The 16,940-nt window shown below is 61.2% G+C and overlaps 1 protein-coding gene across 1 annotated transcript; it reads right to left on the bottom strand.

Annotated features, from left to right (window-relative positions):
- Positions 1 to 971: 971 nt before the first annotated feature.
- Exoc3l4 (exocyst complex component 3 like 4) lies at positions 972 to 8,195 on the bottom strand. Its single transcript, XM_090345435.1, has 11 exons — positions 7,811 to 8,195; positions 5,911 to 6,547; positions 5,503 to 5,614; positions 5,285 to 5,407; positions 4,952 to 5,052; positions 4,780 to 4,860; positions 3,834 to 3,948; positions 3,388 to 3,507; positions 3,146 to 3,298; positions 2,498 to 2,619; positions 972 to 1,455 (listed from the first exon to the last, which is right to left on the bottom strand). The coding sequence occupies exons 1-11, from the start codon at positions 8,193 to 8,195 to the stop codon at positions 1,275 to 1,277; spliced, it is 2,130 nt and encodes a 709-aa protein (XP_090201561.1). The 3' UTR covers positions 972 to 1,274.
- Positions 8,196 to 16,940: the final 8,745 nt, after the last annotated feature.

The following is a 16,940-nucleotide window of genomic DNA, read 5'->3' as shown; positions in this document are numbered from 1 at the left end:
AAAGCCAGAAGTAGAGCTGTGGCTCAAGTGGTAGAATGCCAGCCTTGAGCAAAGAAAAGGTCAGGGGCAGTGCCCAGGTTCTGAGTTCAAGCTCCAGGTCAGACATCAAAATAAAAACGGGGTTGGAGATTTAGCTCAGTCAGTGGAAGAGCACTTGCCAGCCGAGTGCGAGGCCCGAGTTCAGTCCTCAGCTCTGGAAAAAAGAAAATACAAAGCAATTTTTGCCCATCGCCCCCTCACAGCCTGGCTTTAGAAGCCCAGCTCCAGAGTCCCAGGTGAGGGGCTAGAGCGGGGCCAGGATGGACTGCAGGGGTCACTGGAGGACCCAGTTGTGGCCAGGACTCTGGGGGTAATCAGGGCCTATGACATTGCCCTCCCCCAACCCAGGGAACCTGCACCAGGACACTGGTGGCCTCTGTGTGAGGCAGGGGGAGAGGCCGCTGCCCCGTCTCTGGACAGAGGTGCTCCTCAAACACCTAAACCCAAGTCCACTCACTCACTACCTGCCTGGCTTCTCCACCGCCAGCTCAGACTCCAGGCCAGTCCTGGCATGCATTCCCCGCCCCCACCTAGGGCCCTGGGAATCCCAGCCTCCTCACTTCCTCATTCCTGTCTGGCCAGCCTCGCTCCACCCCATGCTACCCCTCGGGGAGGTCTGGGTACTCCCCACGCCTGCCCTGCCCCTGCCTCCAGCCTGGTGCACCCCCTTCTGGCAGGGTCAGCAGGCGTGGACGGGCCGTGCTTCAGCTGGGTGCACACCTGGATGCCGACAGCACCAAGACTTGGACCCCACAGCTGCTTGGCCTGCCCCCCACTCCAGCCGCAGCAGGGTCAACCTGGCCCACGAGGCCCCATTCATCTCCAGCCTCAGGCAAGGCCTTCTCGGGTCCCCCAGAGGGCAGCCAAGGCCACCCACCAACTGGAGCCATGGCCAGCCTTCCTTCCGGTGCAGTCCAGGGTGTGAGGCCGCCTGTTCCTTGGGAGGCACCGTGTGAATCCACGTTTATTTTTAGAATAAATACTCTGCTCTTGGCTTTCCCACCCGGGAGTGGTGCTCGACAGTTGTCAGCACGAAAGGCACGTCGGCCCCCAAGCTACCCCTTACAAACGCCTCCCGTGCGGCCAGCCGTGCATCCTCCCAGCTGGGCAGCTGAGTGTAACAGGACAAAATTCCATGAGCACTGGCATTCCGGGGCGGGGCCACCGTGTCGCCTGGGGCTTCTCGTTCGGGGCTCAGTCCGCTGAGGAGGATGGCTGATTCTCTCATCCCAGCCCTAGACGCAGGCAATCAGCACGTCCACGGAGGTGCACGCCTCGATCTCCTCAAAGAGCACGCGGCCCCGAGCGGCCCCGGAGCCCGCAGTCCGCAGCAGGTTCTGAGCATGGCGCAAGAGACTCTGGTTCCGACTGCGGCCCAGTCTGCGCAGGGCCAAGATGGCCAGTATGTGGCCGCGCCTGTGGGGACGGGGGACACGGCCTGGCCGTCAGCAAGCAGCAGAGCCCCAGAACACACAGGAACTCCAGGCTTGCAAGGAAGTGTGAGTCACCAAGATTGTTGGAGTCCAGGCAGAGGCTGGGGTTGGCACCCACAAAGAGGGAGGGGGCTCTGGGAGGAGGGGGAGCATGACCTTGGGGTGAGGGTGTCCTTGAGAGGGCAGCAACCTGAGAAGGGGGATCACCCCAGGGGAGGGGCTGAGCCCCTGATGGGGAGCCATGGAGGGTGGGATGGAGCCAGGGGGAGACCCCCAGCTGGAGAGGAGCCGCAGGGGCGCCTGAAGGCAGCAGGGAAACCCTGCCCAGGTGGAGACTGGGAAGGACTCTGCTGGGCTTTCTGTGCTCTCACTCCCTGCGATCCCCAAGGCTGGCGAGAGCAGATGGAACGTCCAGGAGGGGTGAGCCTGAACGGGGACTTCCTGACAGAACCCCGCTCTGAGACCAGCCTCCTTCCTCTTCCAGCCTCCTGCCTCCTCCCTTCTCCCTCTTGCTTCCTGTTCCTACCTCCTCCTTTCCCCTCCAGCCTCCTCCCTTCTCCCTCCAGCCTCCTGCCTCTTGCCTCCTCTTTCCTGCCTCCTCCCTCCAGCCTTTTACCTCTGACTTCCTCCCTCCAGTCTCCTTTTTCTTGCTTCCTGTCTCCTGCCTCTAGCCTCCTCTTTCCAGCCTCCTGCCTCCTCCCTCCGGCCTCCTTCCTCTTGCTTCCTACCTCCTGCTTCCAGCCTCCTCTGTTCAGCCTCCTCCCTCCTGCCTCCGGTGGGCCTCTGAGCCACTGGCTTCCAGAGTGCTCACCCTGGCTCCAAGATGAGCCCGCACCTGCCAGTCCCTGGGTTCAAAGACAGTGGGAAAGAGGGAGCGGCCGGCACTCTGCCCGGGGTCAGAGGCCTCTGGCTGTTGTCTTCTCACAGGATTCCGCTCCACGGAGCCACCACCCAAATGACCTGGGTCCTCCCACTGCAGCCCCGGCAGAGGCTATGAACCTGAGGTCACGCAGCCTCAGACGCACCTGATGTCGGGGTAGCCTTGGACAAGGGCTTCCAGGTGCCGGTGGATGTCATCCTTGTAAGTCTCGCCCAGGATCTCAGCCACACAGGGGATGGCTTGGTCCAGCCATGAAGCCTCGGAGCCCTGTGGAGATGGAGTTGTGCAGCCTCCCTTCCCCCTGCAGAAACCCCGTTTCTAGTGCACCAGCAGGCCCGCTGTAACCACCCAAGCCCCTAACATGGCAGGCTTCACCACAGGACGAGACTCCTCGAACACATCTACACAGGACACTCATCTGCCCATCCATCTGCCCAAGGTGTCATCCTGCTTCTGCAAACAGGAAAATGAGGCCAGAGCCAGGAAATGCTGCCTGAGTCACCCCCCTGCTGGAGGACAGAGTGGGGTTTGAAGGGCTCCTGGCCCAGCGCTGGAAGCCCATCAGATGGGGTCACAACCTTCACTCCTTCCTCACAAACCCCCAAACTGTGAGCACAGGACACGTCCCCACATGGGCTCGCCCCGCCCTGCATGGGGCCCTCCTTCCGAGGCAGCGGGCCACCCAGGTCCTGTCCCCGCAGAGCTTGCTGCCAGGGTACTCTCTGAGTCACAACAGGGTGGGCAGCAGGCCTGCAGCCTGGAGGAAAATCCCGGCCTCCCGGCGCCCTCCTACCAAGCCCTGGAAGGTGCCGCGGATGGCCTGCGCATCCAGGGTCATCTTCTGAGCGCCACTCACGCGCTCTGCTCCCCGAAACCTCTCTGGGGGTCTCAGAGCCTGTGCCAGGTATTCGCGGACCACGAACCGGTGCACTTCCTGGAGGGTCTCCTAGGGGGTGGGGCCGGGTCAGAGCCAGGCCCCGCCCCGGCCCACCCGCCCCGGCCCCGCCCACCCACCCCGGCCCCGCCCACCGGTACCTGTGCCAGTGGAGGGACCACATGCTTGAGCTGGTGAGCGAAGGCCACCACCTTGTCCATGAGAGGGCACAGTGCGTCCTGGGTCAGCCAGCTCTTGGTGCACAGCGCCCTGAAGAGCGGCTAGGGACAGAGGGCCACAGGTGTGACCCCTGTGGGCTCCTGGGCCACCAGGTGCCACTTTCTCTGACCTGTAGAATGTCTCCTCCAGGGAGACATTCTGAGTTTGTCTGTGTTTGTCTGCCAGACCCTTAAGGGTCTGGCACAAGCCTGGCTTCAGTTCCTGGCCCCGAAGGTGATGGATGATGGGTGTTGATTGATAAAATGTAGAAAAGAGAAGACAGGCATCTCCCAGTTGATAAATGAACCCAGGGACAGGGTGCCAGGTTCTAGGAAGTAGATGGCACCTTCTGGGCAAAGGAAGTGGGAAGATAAAAGGGGCCACTCACCTGCACCTCACGCTGCAAGCTCTGGAGCAAATGCTTCTGGAAGCTGTGGATGGCAGCCACCAGGGGCGTCTCCAGCTCCTCCAGGGCGCCTGGGAACCGGACCAGAAGACTGGTCCTGGGGAGAGGCCAGTGGGAGATGGGGTATGGAGAACAGAGCAGGGCACTGCACCCACTCCACTCTGGGAGCCTACCGAGCCCCTTGCTCCCCACTAAGGCATGGGCACACAGGAGAGCTACACTGGGCTGACCCCTGGGCTCTGGGGCTGGGTCTTGCTGGGCCCAGTAAGGCAAAATCGCCCTGGAGGAGCAGTGAACTTGGGATCTGCCAGGCCTGGCTCAAGCCTAGCTCCATGAGCCGCCTCTTGCTGTCTCTGTGCTAGCCAGCCACAGGAACCAGCATGCACCAGGCATGGAGCTGCCACAGCTCAGGGAGCAGGGGCACTGTTCAAGTCCTGATGGGGAAAGGCACAGAGAAAAATGACTTGAGGCCAGGTGCACAGCCGGCAAGTAGTAGAGGGGTCTGTGCCCGCAGAGGGTGGGCAGGACGCTTTCCTAGGCCACTGAGGCTGGTATGGAGGAAAGGCTGTGGAGAGAGCCGCAGGGTGGGGGTCTGCTTTCAGGGACAGAGACCCAGCCCCCAGGATCACATGGCCCAGGATGGGGTGTCTGGAAGGGCTTCCCAGAGAAGAGGGTGTCCCGGAAAGGAAGAAGCCTGGCTGGGATGCAGGGGGGACCTGATCCAGGGGCCAGGGAAGCTTGGCTTCCTGCCCCCCACACCCCCGGGCCCGCCACCCCACCCCACACCCCTGGGTCCCCACGCTCCCGGGCCACGCCACCCCACGCCCCCGGGTCCCCCGCTCCACCCCCGGGCCCCCCCCACCCCGCCCCGGCCAGTTGTCCCGAGCTCGCGCGCCCCCTGCCGTGCGTCCGCGCCCGCGTCGCCCACCTCAGCTCCTGGCAGGTGTTGATGTAGGCGCCCAGGTGCTGCTCGCTCACCGCCTCCGACTCCAGAAAAGCCTTTTCGAAGCTGGGGCGGCAGGCGGAGGCTCGGGGCCGTCCTGGGGGCTCCTCGCCGCCCCCCGGCCCTCCGCCCCGCCCCGCCCCGCCCGCGCTCCCACCTGGGCACGAAGAGGCCGAGCGCCCGCGCGCAGATCCGCAGCGTGGTGGCCTCCAGCTCCGCGGAGATGGCGCCCGCCGCCCTCGCGTGCTCCGCCACCAGCTGTGGGCGAGACCCGGGCTGAGACCCGGGCTGAGCCCCTGCGCCGCTGCCCTCCGCCCCTGCTGGGCCCCGGCCCCTCGAGGACACGGGAAGGCGGGGAGCCTGGACCGCCCGCCCCGCGCCCGCCCCGCTCCCCCTCCGCTCCCCTCCCCGCATTCCCTCCCCCGCTCCGCCCCCGCGCCCGCCCCGCTCCCCTCCCCTCCCGCGCCCCCGCGCCGCCCCGCGCGCGCACCATGTGGACGTCGGTGGACAGCGGCGTGCGGTAGCGGCCCTGCAGCACCTCGGGGGCCTCCGCGGCCGCCCAGCGGCTCCGCTCCAGCCGCAGGATGCCGTCGAGGCAGCTCGCGATCTTGGCCTGTGGGTTCGCGCGCGCGCGTGACCCTCGGCCCGCCCCGCCGCCTGCGCCCCGCCTCCGGCAGCGCCCCCTCTCCCGGGCCAGCCCGGCCTCACCTCCAGAAAGCTGGTGTAGTCGCTCTCCAGCCGCGCCCACACCTCGGGGGCCAGCAGCGGGGGCAGAGGCCCGGCGGGCAGCGCCAAGTCCGGGGTGCCCAGGAAGCCGGGGCTGGAAAGCAGGGTGGCGGGGGCTGAGGGCCCTGGACGCGGGTCGGGCGGGCTCGCTCTCCTCCGCCCTCCGGAGCCGCCCCCGTGCCCCCGCGCCCCCGCGGAGGGCCCGCTCCTCCCGGGCACCAGGACCGCTTTCCATTCTTGACGGTCTGAGCTGGGGACTGGAGCTCACTCCCCGACGCGGGGCTCACGGCGGGTGCTCTGCCCCCTGAGCCACGCCTCCCACCCCGGCCCGGAGTCTAAACGCTGCGCCCGCGCCACACGCTTCGCCCCACCCCGCACCCCGGGCCTCACCTGCCGTACACGTTGGCCGCCCAGTCCAGCAGCAGGTAGAGCTGCTCGCAGCCGCGCGCGCCGCGGGCCAGGCCCTGCAGGCGCTGCGCCACGGCGCCGTGGAAGGCGCGCACGTAGGTCTCCCACACCGGCAGGCCGGCGGGGTACGCGGGCTGCACCTCCCGCCGCACCCGCTGCAGGTCGCCGCGGACGCAGCGGCTCAGCTGGGCCAGGAGCGGGGCCAGGCCCGCCGCGCCCTCGGGCCCCGAGCCCGCGCCCTGCACGCGCTCCCGCGCGCTCTGCCCCACCGCGTCCTCCCAGAGCTGGCGCCAATGGCGGGGCGTCCGCAGGAAGTCGCCGTCGGCGCGGGCCGCGGGGTGGGCCTCGGCCTCGGCCTGCACCACCCGGGCCACCTGGGCCAGCGCGTCCGCGTCCACCCCGTCGGGGCCCAGCGTCTCCCGCACCACGGCGCGGATCTCGGCCGCCAGCCCGTCGTAGTGGAGGCACAGGTCCATGGCGCGCCGCGCAAAGGCCGTGGGGTCCCGCTCGTAGGTGTGCGAGTCCTTCTCGGCCACCAGCTGCGTCTCCAGCTGCTGCAGGCGTTCGAAGGCCGCCAGCAGCTTCCGCTCAGTGATGAGGTCAGCCACGGATCTGCCTTCTGCATGGACCGGGGGGAAGAGGAGCCGTGGGGAGGTGGGGAGGCCGCGCCCTCAAGGGCGTAGGCCCTGCTTCGCTCCCTCTGTGACTGGGCCCCAGCCCTGGGCCTAGACCTGGCTGGAGAGCCACTGGGCTCAGCTTCTGCCTGGCACCCCTTCCGCCTGGCTCCCACCTCTCACCAGCTCTGCTGAGCTGGTGGTCTTGGCGCCTCCACTGCAGCCCTGATTGCAGGACAAACAGGGGCAGAGCTCAGGCTGGGTGTGGTTTCTGGTGCCCTAGCCTCCAGAGTCAGCCTTTCTGGCCCCACTTCTTTCTGCCAGCCCACAGCTGAGAGGGGCCCTCCACATCCATCTACAACCTTCCCTCAGGGCCAACTTCAAGGTATCCCCTGGGCACCTCTCCAGGCCCCCCTCTCCCCAAGTTCTCTCCCCTCCAGACTTCAGGCTCCCCTCTCCCCAGGCTCCCTCCTCCCCCTAAAACCCCTGCCCTGTCCACTTCCAGACAGTGATGGCTCCATGCATCCTGCAGGCCAGTCTTACAGAGGGCAGCACCTTATGCCTGGCCCTAATTTGGCCAGAAGCCAAGTTGTGTAAGGCTCTGCACAGGCCAGGGTTTTTCCAGTCTTAAAGATTTTTCTTCAAGCCAGTAGCTCACACCCATAATCCTGGCTATTCAGGAATCGGAGATCTGAGGATTATAGTTCGAAGCCAGTCTGGGCAGTAAAATATGTGACTTTTTTTTTTTTGCCAGTCCTGGGGTTTGACCTCAGGGCCTGGTCACTGTCCTTGAGCTTTCTCGAGGCTAGTACTCTACTATGTGAGCCACAACACCACTTCTTGCTTTTTTTGTGGTACTGAATCCAGGGCTTTGTGCAGGCTAGGCAAGCACTCTACCACTAAGCCATGCTCCCAGCCTCTGTGAGACTCTTATCTCCAATTAACTACCCAAATGCCAGAAGCAAAGCTATGACTCAAGTGCTACTTTTGAGCAAAAAAGCTAAGGGACGACATCAGGTCATGAGTTCAAGCACACACACAAGGTGTATTCAAATTCTAATTCTCTGCTTCCCAGATGAAAGACTTGAAGCAAGTCACATAACTTCTCTGAGCCTCGCTTTTCTCATTTGCCCAATGAGGAGGACGGGTCGCTGGCTAAGGAGAATGTAAACATGAGCTGAGCTTCAAGGACAGCCTGTTGAAGCCTCAGCTCAGCTGCTGCCCTTGACCTGTTCCCGCCATGCTCAATGCTGTGTGTGAGGCCTCACCTGCCTGAGGCTCCAGTGCCTCCAGCCATGAACCACTGGATGCCTGCTGGCTGGCACCGTCTGTGACTCTGGAGGGCTCCTCTGGCATAGCAGCAACCTGAGACTGGCTGGCAGCTGGGCCTTCCTCCAGGGACCGCCGGAAGGACCGGAACAGGGACCACGAGCTGTGGCTGGGCAGCCCCGAGTCCTCGTTGGGGGCCCGGGACCGCTGGCTTACCCGGGAGAAAGCACGTTTCCAGGTGCCCAGGCCCAGCTTCCAGGTGCCCTCATGGGGGACGTCGGGCACATTCCCACTGCTTGTCCTCTGGGTGCCCTGAGTTGTGGTCTGGGGCTCCCCGGGGCTCTGGAGCTCCGGTTCAGGGGTCACAGGCTGTGGAGATGGCATCTTGGTAGTAAGAGAGCTGGGGGTGAAAAGGATGCTCAGGAGACCTGGCGGGTGCCCAGGCCAGGAACACGCCCGGCCGGAGCCAGCCCTGTGGGCTTAACCCAGAAGGGTTTTCTGTAGTAGCGTAAATGGAGCTCAGTGGGCGAATGCTGTGGTTAGAGCCTTCTGTGTGCCAGGCGGCAGCTGCAGCTGAGACAGAACCAGCCACTGCCACTGGGAAGGTTTGCCTGGCATAAGTCCCCAGGGTGTCTCCAAGGCCAGCCCCTCCTGCTGGAACGGAAGGGGGAGCCTAACATGGAGATTCTGGGACCTGGCCCAGCCCACAGCCCACAGGGGGCAGGAGGGGGGGACTGGAAACCACATCCGGGCACCTCAGACCTCAGGCCTAAGATCTCCTCCCATCCAGGAGTCCCCTTGCCCTCCAGGGCTCCTGGGCCTTCCGCCCATCCGCTGAACACCCACATAAGGCCTGGACATTTCTGCTCAAAGAGGGGTTCAGAGAGCCCCCCCATGGGAGTCACTCTCTTCCCTGGGGCCTCGGGGTGGGGGGGAGGTGCTGCAGTGACAGCACTGGCCTGGGCCCCCTTCTGCTTATCGTGGCCACACAGCGTGGAGGGAAGGCAGTGGGCGGGGCCTCCGGTCTATGTGTGACTGGGTGCTGGGTTCTCCCCTCACTTCCCCCAGGTGCTGGGTCCGAGGCCATGGACTACACTGCCAGCCCCTGCCAGGCACAGCCCATCTCCTCCTAAGCCTGAGCAGGGTCTCCTTGTTTGCTTCGCTGGCTTTGCTGCACTGGGGTGGGCAAGGGGAGGGAGCCTCCCCCAGCTGGCCCCTCCTTCCACCCATTGTATAAACTAGGACACTGAATGGGGTAGGTGTTGGGCTAGCCAGACTTCACTCTGGTCTTGGAGAGACCAAAAGAAGGGTTGGACCTGCTGGCCTTCGAACAATGAAGGAGAGACCCTCAGCCCAGTGGTCCGGGCAGGGGCCAGACACCTGTGTGAATGAGACAGGAGCGCGCCTTCCTGGTGGGACAGCCTTCCTGGGCCGCAGGGGTCACTGGCAGTGGAGGCGAGCCTGGGAGATTGATGGGAACCTCATCTTCCCCACCCTGGCCACAGGTCACTGTCTGCTCTGGCTCAGAGTCCAGGGACACTGCCCACTCCGACGGGACCCACCCCTTCCGGAGGTCTGACTGGCCTCTCCTCTTCTCCCCTAGGACTCTCAGTGCCTGGCATGAGGACTGTCACCCTGGGCTCAAATGTGATGGTTTCTGCCTAGATAGCCCGTGCCCCCGCCAGCGGCTTCAGGATCCCTGGCACAAGGAGAAGGCAAAGAGGACCAGGCACGGCCTGCCTCGTCAGCGGGAGGGCACACTTAGTAAACACCTGCTCGGCGTCCATTCTCCTGCTGACACTGAGTAGATCCCAGGATAGCCACGTCAGGCGTTGTCCACCCCAGGGAAGAGAGGCAGCCTGTGAGCCGTGCCGCTGTCCTGACTGAGCCACGCAGGCCTGGGGCAGGGCTGGCCTGTGTCCCTGGGTTGTGAGGCAACCCAGTGACCACCCTCCCCCAGGGAGATGGAGCTGAGGAGCCATGGAGGCCGTGGATAGCCCTTGAGTGTGTGCCACCTTTGACCCTGCGGATCCCCAATCTTTTTTTCATTCATTCATTCATTCATTCATTCTTTTTTTTTAGCCAGTCCTGGTGCTTGAACTCAGGGCCTGAGCACTGTCCTTGGCCACTGTTTGCTCAAAGCTAGCGCTCTGCCACTTGTGCCACAATGCCATTTCCAGCTTTTTCTGTGTATGTGGTATGGAGGAATCGAACCCAGGGCTTTGTGCATGTTAGGCCACACTCCTAGCCCCAGCTCCCCAGTCTTGATGTCCCTCAGTCCAGGTGGGTCACTCCCTTGCTGTGAGCCCCTCCACATGACCCCTCTGCCTCAGGCCAGGCATGGCAGCCTTCCCTTCCACCCCTGTGAGGAGCACCTGGGATACTTCTCTCTCTTGCAGTGCAGCCACCTGCTCTGCCTCAGGCTACCTCTCCCTGTGGCCCATCTGATCTGGCCTGCAGGACCCAAGGGCATCCCCATTCCATGAAGTCCTGACAGAGTTTGTCACTTCCTCCTCCCAGCCTGGGAGCGCCATCCATCTCCCAGCCCAGAATAAAGGGTGCCCACATCACCAGGCTGGCCAGGCCAGCACCGTGCTGGTACTCATGTACTGACCATCAGGCTCTCACCGGCTGTAGCTGGGCCTGCCCTCTACTCCCACGGGGCCTCTCTCTGGCTCTGGCTCTCTGTTCTCATTGCCCAGATGAGCCCCACGTCCTGGCATGCTGCTCCCAGACTCTGGCCTGGTGCTAGCTGAGATCCAAGGTCCTGCATGAACCTGGCCCAGAGGCCAGCCCTCTACAGCTCTGGCCACCACATCCCCTGCAGGGCCAAGAGCAGGGCCAGGAAAGTGGCTCAGAAGACATGATTGCTTGGAACCACGCACACGCAACCCATTTGTGACTGAGAAGACAGCTGTGGACTGTTGAGTCCTCTGTGTCCAGCCCTGCTTTGCCTGTGTATTCCTAGAGCTTCCCTCTTGTAGTCTCCTCGTCTCAGTTCTCAGGACCCAGCTCAGCCTCCTCTCCACCTACCCCCGCACCACCCTTCAAAGCTGTTGCAGGTAGGTCACCCCATATGCTGGCTCTGCCCTGGGCATCCCAGGCCCCTCTTGCCTCCCCCCAGCCCTTGATGTTAGCTCTGTGACTGTCCTGTGCCCTGGTCCCTGTGTGCTGGGTCCTCGTACAGTGGGAGACGGCTAGGCTACTGAAACTCAGACTTGGCTTGAAAGTCTTCTTTGTAAGCTAGGAATCTTCTGAAAACAAGGATCAGAACCTTTGCCTGAAGGATCTAGTTAAGAAACATAGCAGGAAAAATAAATAAGACCCACAAATATTGGCAGAAACAGAACTGTCATCATCCATTAGTGGTCTAATTCTCTGCTTAGAAAAGCTGAGATAGAAAATGATGGAGCTGGGCTGGGAGTTTGGCCTAGTGGTTAAAGTGCTTGCCTAGCATGCATGAAGACCCGGGTTCGATTCCTCGGTACCACATACATAGAAAAAAGCCGGAAGTGGTGCTGAGGCTCAAGTGGTAGAGCTCTAGCCTTGAGAAAGTCCAAGGACAGTGCTCAGGCCCTGAGCCAAGCCCAGGACTGGCAAAAAAAAAAAAAAAAAAAGAAAATGATGGAGCTACAAAACATTGAATCACTCCAAAACTTGTCTCCAAAGAAACAACCATCCCATTAAAAGATGGGCCAAAGACTTAAAGAGAGTCTTCTCTGAAGAAGAAGTAAGAATGGCCTATAAAACATAAAAATCTATGACTCTATAGACAGAATGTCAAATTCTCAGCCTAATTTTAATTATGTTCTAAAGTCTAAGTGCCAGTGATTGTATATAGAGATTCCCTTCTTGAATATTTGTTTGTTAAACACGTCATTTGAAATATGATATAAAAATCAATGTCAATAAACTCTTTAATAAAAAGAACTAAAAAAAAAGAATGGCCTATAGACACATGAAGAAATGCTCGACATCTCTGGCCATAAAAGAAATGCAAATCAAAACAACTCTAAGATTCCCCCTCACTCCAGTTAGAATGGCCAGGATCAAGAAATCTGATAACAACAGATGCTGGAGGGGATGTGGCCAGGAGGGATCACTACTACACTGTTGGTGGGAGTGCAAACTCGTTCAACCACTATGGAAAGCAGTATGGCAGTGCCTCAAAAGGCTAAACATAGAGCTCCCCTATGACCCAGCAATTCCACTACTTGGCATTTACCCAATGGTCCAGAAACAAGGGCACTAGCACAATGATGTTCATGGCAGCACTATTTACCATAGCAAAGAGGTGGAACCAACCCAGATGCCCCTCAATTGATGAGTGGATCAACAAGATGTGTTATTTATACATAATGGAATTCTATGCTGCTGTCAGAAAGAATGACATCGCCCCATTTGTTAGGAAATGGAAAGACTTAGAAAAAATCATATTAAGTGAAGTAAGCAGACTCAAAGGAACATAGGCTCAATGGTTTCCCTCATTTGTCATAATCAGTAGAAACCTTGGGCTCTACTAGCAGAGATTTGCAATAGAGCAAAACCTAGACACATAAGGCCATATAGTATGATGCTAAATGAAAGGAACTCCAGGATATAGAAACAAAAGCCATATAACAAGTGATTGTTGTCCTTAATGTACTATGTTATCTCTCATCTCTTTTGCTGTCCCTTGGTTATCTCATATTGTTACAGTATTTCACCTTGTTATCTGATACATTGTTTATATGCTTATTTGGTTATTTGAAATAGGATAGGGAAGGGGGGAAACAAGATGAGGGGCAGGGGTGGGGGGAGGGAAATGGGGACCAAGACATGAGAAAGTATCAATGTTTGTGAAGTAATGCACCTTCTATCTGGTGAATATAATGCAACCCTTCTATTAATTACAATAAAAACTATATGGAACAAAAGAGACAATGATGGAGCTAGCAGAAGCATCTGGGAAGTTTCCTGTACTGATTTTACAAATGCAGTAAGCAGCTCGGCTCTGTGCCAGCAAAGCCAACTGGAAAGACACTCAGAGAATTCCTTCTCAGCAGCCATAAAGCACAAACTCTCCTCACCCCTGGAAACACAGCCTCCTCTTTATCTTGGCATTCAAGGCCTGCCCTCACAGCCCCCCTAGCTTTGCTCCCCATGTCCTTGTGCCCCTGGCTCACTCAGAAACATGCAGCTCTGCACACCGCTCTTCTCAGGGGCAGTGACCTCAGCCAGTACCTTCAGAAGTGGCTCCACCTCCCTGACAAGTCCCAGGACATAGTCAGAGCCTCCCCTCTTGTACCCCTAGGGGGCACAACTTCTCCTCTGACTACTCTAGGGTGTCTCTGTCCCTTGACCAAGGTCTCACTGTCCCCACCCAGCAGTCAATAGGCCCAGCTCTCAGGCAGGACCAGTACATGTTTTCCAAAGAAAGTAGCTCAATGGCTCTAGGGTGTGTGTGTGTGTGTAAGAGAGACAGAGAGATTTGTCCACTGGGTTGTGTGTACTAGCTTTACACACCTGCCTGTGTTCTCAGTCTCCCCTGTGTATGAGTGAGTGGTCCTCTCCTTGAGTCTGTGCCTGGGTTTAAGTATGTCTCAGGACGTGTATCTGTGCTATCTGCATGTGTGTCTGTCCAGGTAGTGTATGTGTGCTGTGACCCAGCTACAAGCCAGAGTCTTTGGCCCAGAACACCAGGAGCAGAACTTGAATGGTGTCAGCACACTCTGCCTGTAGCACCCCCCCCCCCCCCCCCCCCGCTCCAGGACATACCTGTGCAGTGGGCAGATACTGGGGCCAGGCAGAAGGGACCTTGAGAAGCCACCCTTCCCAGGGGTATCCAGCCCGGATTGAGGCCTCCAGAGCAGCCCAAGCCAGCGACAAACAGCTGGGACTTCCCAGGCTCGCCATGCGCTCCGCCCAGGCCCCCCAGGCCGCCCCGCCCTCCACCCAGACCCAGGCCTGCTTTCACTTTTAGCCGCTTCCAGAGGCCATGGCTGCAACCTTTGCTCCCTCCCAGACTCTGGAGCTTTGCTGAGGCTGGGTTAGGAGCCACAGAGAAGCGGGAATGGACAGAGCTGGTCCTGTCCAAACAGCTGGGGTTGAACTCTGGCAGCCTGCTAAGGACAGCCAGGCTCGCGGCGGTCAGAGGCCAAAGAACGTAGGCACTGACTGGTAGACACCCCGACCCTGTGCCCAGGCCTAGACCCTGTCCATCAGGTTTATCCCTACAAACCCTAGACCCAGCTAGTGCTGAGAGCCAGCGAGCAGAAACGCTGTGTGTGTGTGTGTGTGTGTGTGTGTGCGCTTGTGCACGGGTGAACTACGGTGTGTCGTGCTGCTGAGAACTTTGGGAGCGGGAAGCGAGAGAAGGCCCAGAGGAATGGACAGGACCCACACTGGAGTGAGGAAGAACAGTGTTCTGGGCAGGGGAGCAGCGAAAGTGTGGAGGTGGGCTGGAGCCGGTGCTCTGTGCCCCCTACAGCCAGTCAGACTGGAGGTATTCAGAGAGGGCCACAGAAATGGTCCAGAGGCGGCGGCCCCCACCCCTTCATGGGGAGATTCCAGAGTGAGCGTCCCAGGAAAGAAACTCGGGGGAGCCCCATGGACAGAGTCAGGCCTGTCTGTTCAGGCAGGGGCTGGAAGTGCTGCTGTGTTGGTATCTGACGAACACCACAGCCAGAAGCTGAGCAGCAGATGGGCCTCAAAGTCTGGAGTCAAGGAGCTGAGATCAGGGTGGATTGAGGGCTGGGCTCGCCTCACGGTGCCAGAGGCAGCTGTCCCCTGTTCTCTTAGGTGAGCTTCCCTCTGTGTGTGTCCAATTTCTGCTCTCTATATTGGATGAAGGCTCACCTTAAAGGCTTCTTTTCAATTAATTACCTCTTCAGAGACCTTTGGTCCAAATAGGGTCATAGTCTGGAGGTTTGGGGCTCAGATAACAACCTATGAAATTCAGGGTGACAGTCTTCATCCCGTACAGATCTGGAAGGTGCACCCACTGCCATCTGCAGACAGGCCTTGTCGGATCCCAACACCAGATCTCTCTGGCCAGCCCCGACTCTGACCCCTGAGCCCTGGGACCCCTCCAGGTCCCTAGTTCAAGGTCAAAAAGTGCCCACTTAGCATCTTCCAGTTCACCCTGCTTTGTCCACTGGCCTCCCATCCTGTCTCCAACAATCAGAAATGAGAGCTTAGGGGCCTAAGTACATCTAAAGACAGCAGGTGCTACAGGTGACGCCCAGGCCTGCGGCCTTCTCAGAGCCGCAGAACCGGCCAAACAGGCCATGACGGTGCCAAGGACCCCACAGGCACAGTGGGACCTCCGGGAGGGACCACCTTGGTCCCAGCCCAGGTCCTTGAGTGTCCAGGGCGTGGGGTCGCCGGAGCCGCCGAGGCCTGTGCCGCGCCCCGCACAGGGCTGCGACGTGCTTCCCCAGCGCCCCCGGAGACCCCTGGGGAAAAGCCCGGCCTGCTCCCAGGGGCCTGGGGCTCAGGGCGCAGGGTGGGAGCAGGCAGAGGGCCCTGGAAGGGGCACAGCGGAGCTCCCGCCAGTCCAGCGCCAGCTCCCGGTGCCATGGAGCGCCTGCGGCCTCGCCAGATGCGCACCTGTCCTCAGGGTGGGTGGCAGCGCCTGTCACCCACGTGGGCCATGGAGGCCAAAGGCCGCACGTGCCACACCCGGCCTGAGGGCGCCAGCTGCGGGGCGTGGCGCGCGGCGCGGCCAGGGAGAAGCTCGGGTGACCTGAGGGCGGGGCGGTGGCCGCCGCTCTTCGCAGCGACGCCGGCGGGCACCAGGGGGCGCTGCGGGACGAGCACCGCCGTGGGGGCTCGGGGCGGGGCCTCCGGGGGCGGGGCCTCCGGGGGCGGGGCCTCCGGGGGCGGGTCCTCGGAGAAGCTCGGGTGACCTGAGGGCGGGGCGGTGGCCGCCGCTCTTCGCAGCGACCCCGGCGGGCACCAGGGGGCGCTGCGGGACGAGCACCGCCGTGGGGGCTCGGGGCGGGGCCTCGGGGGCGGGGCCTCGGGGGCGGGGCGTCGCATCTGGCCCCGCCCCCGCGGTTCCCTTCCCGACGACGCCTGCGGGTGGAGTCCAGTTGGCCGCCGCCAGCTGGCGGGCGCGGCGGGTTCCCGGCGCCCTGGGATGGGTCGTCTCCGCCCCAGAGCCGCCTCAGTACACAGGTGGAGAGGGCACGGCCGGAGCTGGGGCAGGCGGTAATCCCCGCTCGGAGGGCGAGGGGCTCTGTCGCCCTCCGCCCACGGCTGGGCTCCTGCATCCCCAATTCCAGGGGTGGCGACACTCGGTGTGGCACGCCATCCCCCGACCCCTGCCTAGCCTCTCACTCCTCCGCTGACTGGACTCCAGGACCCACACGAAGGGCGCAGGGCAGGCAGAATCTTAGATGAGCCCCCCCTCCCCGCCCGTGGCAGGCTCCGTGAGAACTTCTCACCTCCCCCCCCCCCCCCGCCCCACCCCACCCCCCGCCCTGTGTATGGGGTTCATCTCGGTGGGGTAGTTAGCTAGGCCATTAGGAAGCACAGAGTGTGATCTGCTCCCTTGCTGCCTGTTCCCTAGGCCTCACTGCAGGAAGAGGCAGAGAACACCCCACCCCTGGGGGGCCCCAAGCTTCTTCAGATCAGTTTGGACCAGGGCTGGAGCCAGGCTGGAGGGAGGGAGTGGACCTGGGTCCCCATCAGCCCTCACCAGGCAGCAGGGTCCCCTCACACCATGACACCCTATGGGTTGATCCCTTGAGGAGATGAGACACGCCCTTTGGGCAGGAAGGTACCTCCCTCTCAGCCCCACACACAGGGTTTGTAGCCAGGTGGTGGTGGCCTTCCCTCAGTGTCCCTTTGTAGCCTCAGCCTACCTTTGGACACCTGGCTTTCCTCATCCTTGAAATGACACTTTGACAAAGAACACCCCACCCCAGCCACCATCCTGTGCAGCTGAACTCAGGGTAAAGAGGGAAGCAGGGAAGAAGTCACCCTCCCTGTCCAGCCTTGGCCCCTAGGAGGCCCTAGGAGATGAGGGTGCTGGAGGAGGGAGGCTGGCCTGGTCCTGGGTGATGTAGTTGGCACAGCGTAGAGAGAGGGTCCCTGGACAGAGGCAGCAGAGTACAGGCCGAAGCCCTTGCTCAGTCCACCCAA

This window comes from Megascapheus bottae, chromosome 14 (genome assembly GCF_031878675.1).
Source record: "Megascapheus bottae isolate mThoBot1 chromosome 14, mThoBot2.hap1, whole genome shotgun sequence".
Classification (NCBI taxonomy): domain Eukaryota; kingdom Metazoa; phylum Chordata; class Mammalia; order Rodentia; family Geomyidae; genus Megascapheus; species Megascapheus bottae.
Note: the sequence above shows the minus strand (reverse complement) of the source record. Positions and strands in the feature narration are given on the sequence as shown.

Excerpts from the sequence above, each read along its gene's own strand:
- Exoc3l4 (XM_090345435.1), bottom strand. The coding sequence starts at position 8,195 with ATGCCATCTCCACAGCCTGTGACCCCTGAACCGGAGCTCCAGAGCCCC. Across the intron at positions 3,949-4,779 it reads AACACCTGCCAGGAGCTGAG|GACCAGTCTTCTGGTCCGGT; the intron begins GTGGGCGACGCG and ends GCCTCTCCCCAG. Across the intron at positions 1,456-2,497 it reads CAAGGCTACCCCGACATCAG|GCGCGGCCACATACTGGCCA; the intron begins GTGCGTCTGAGG and ends CCGTCCCCACAG.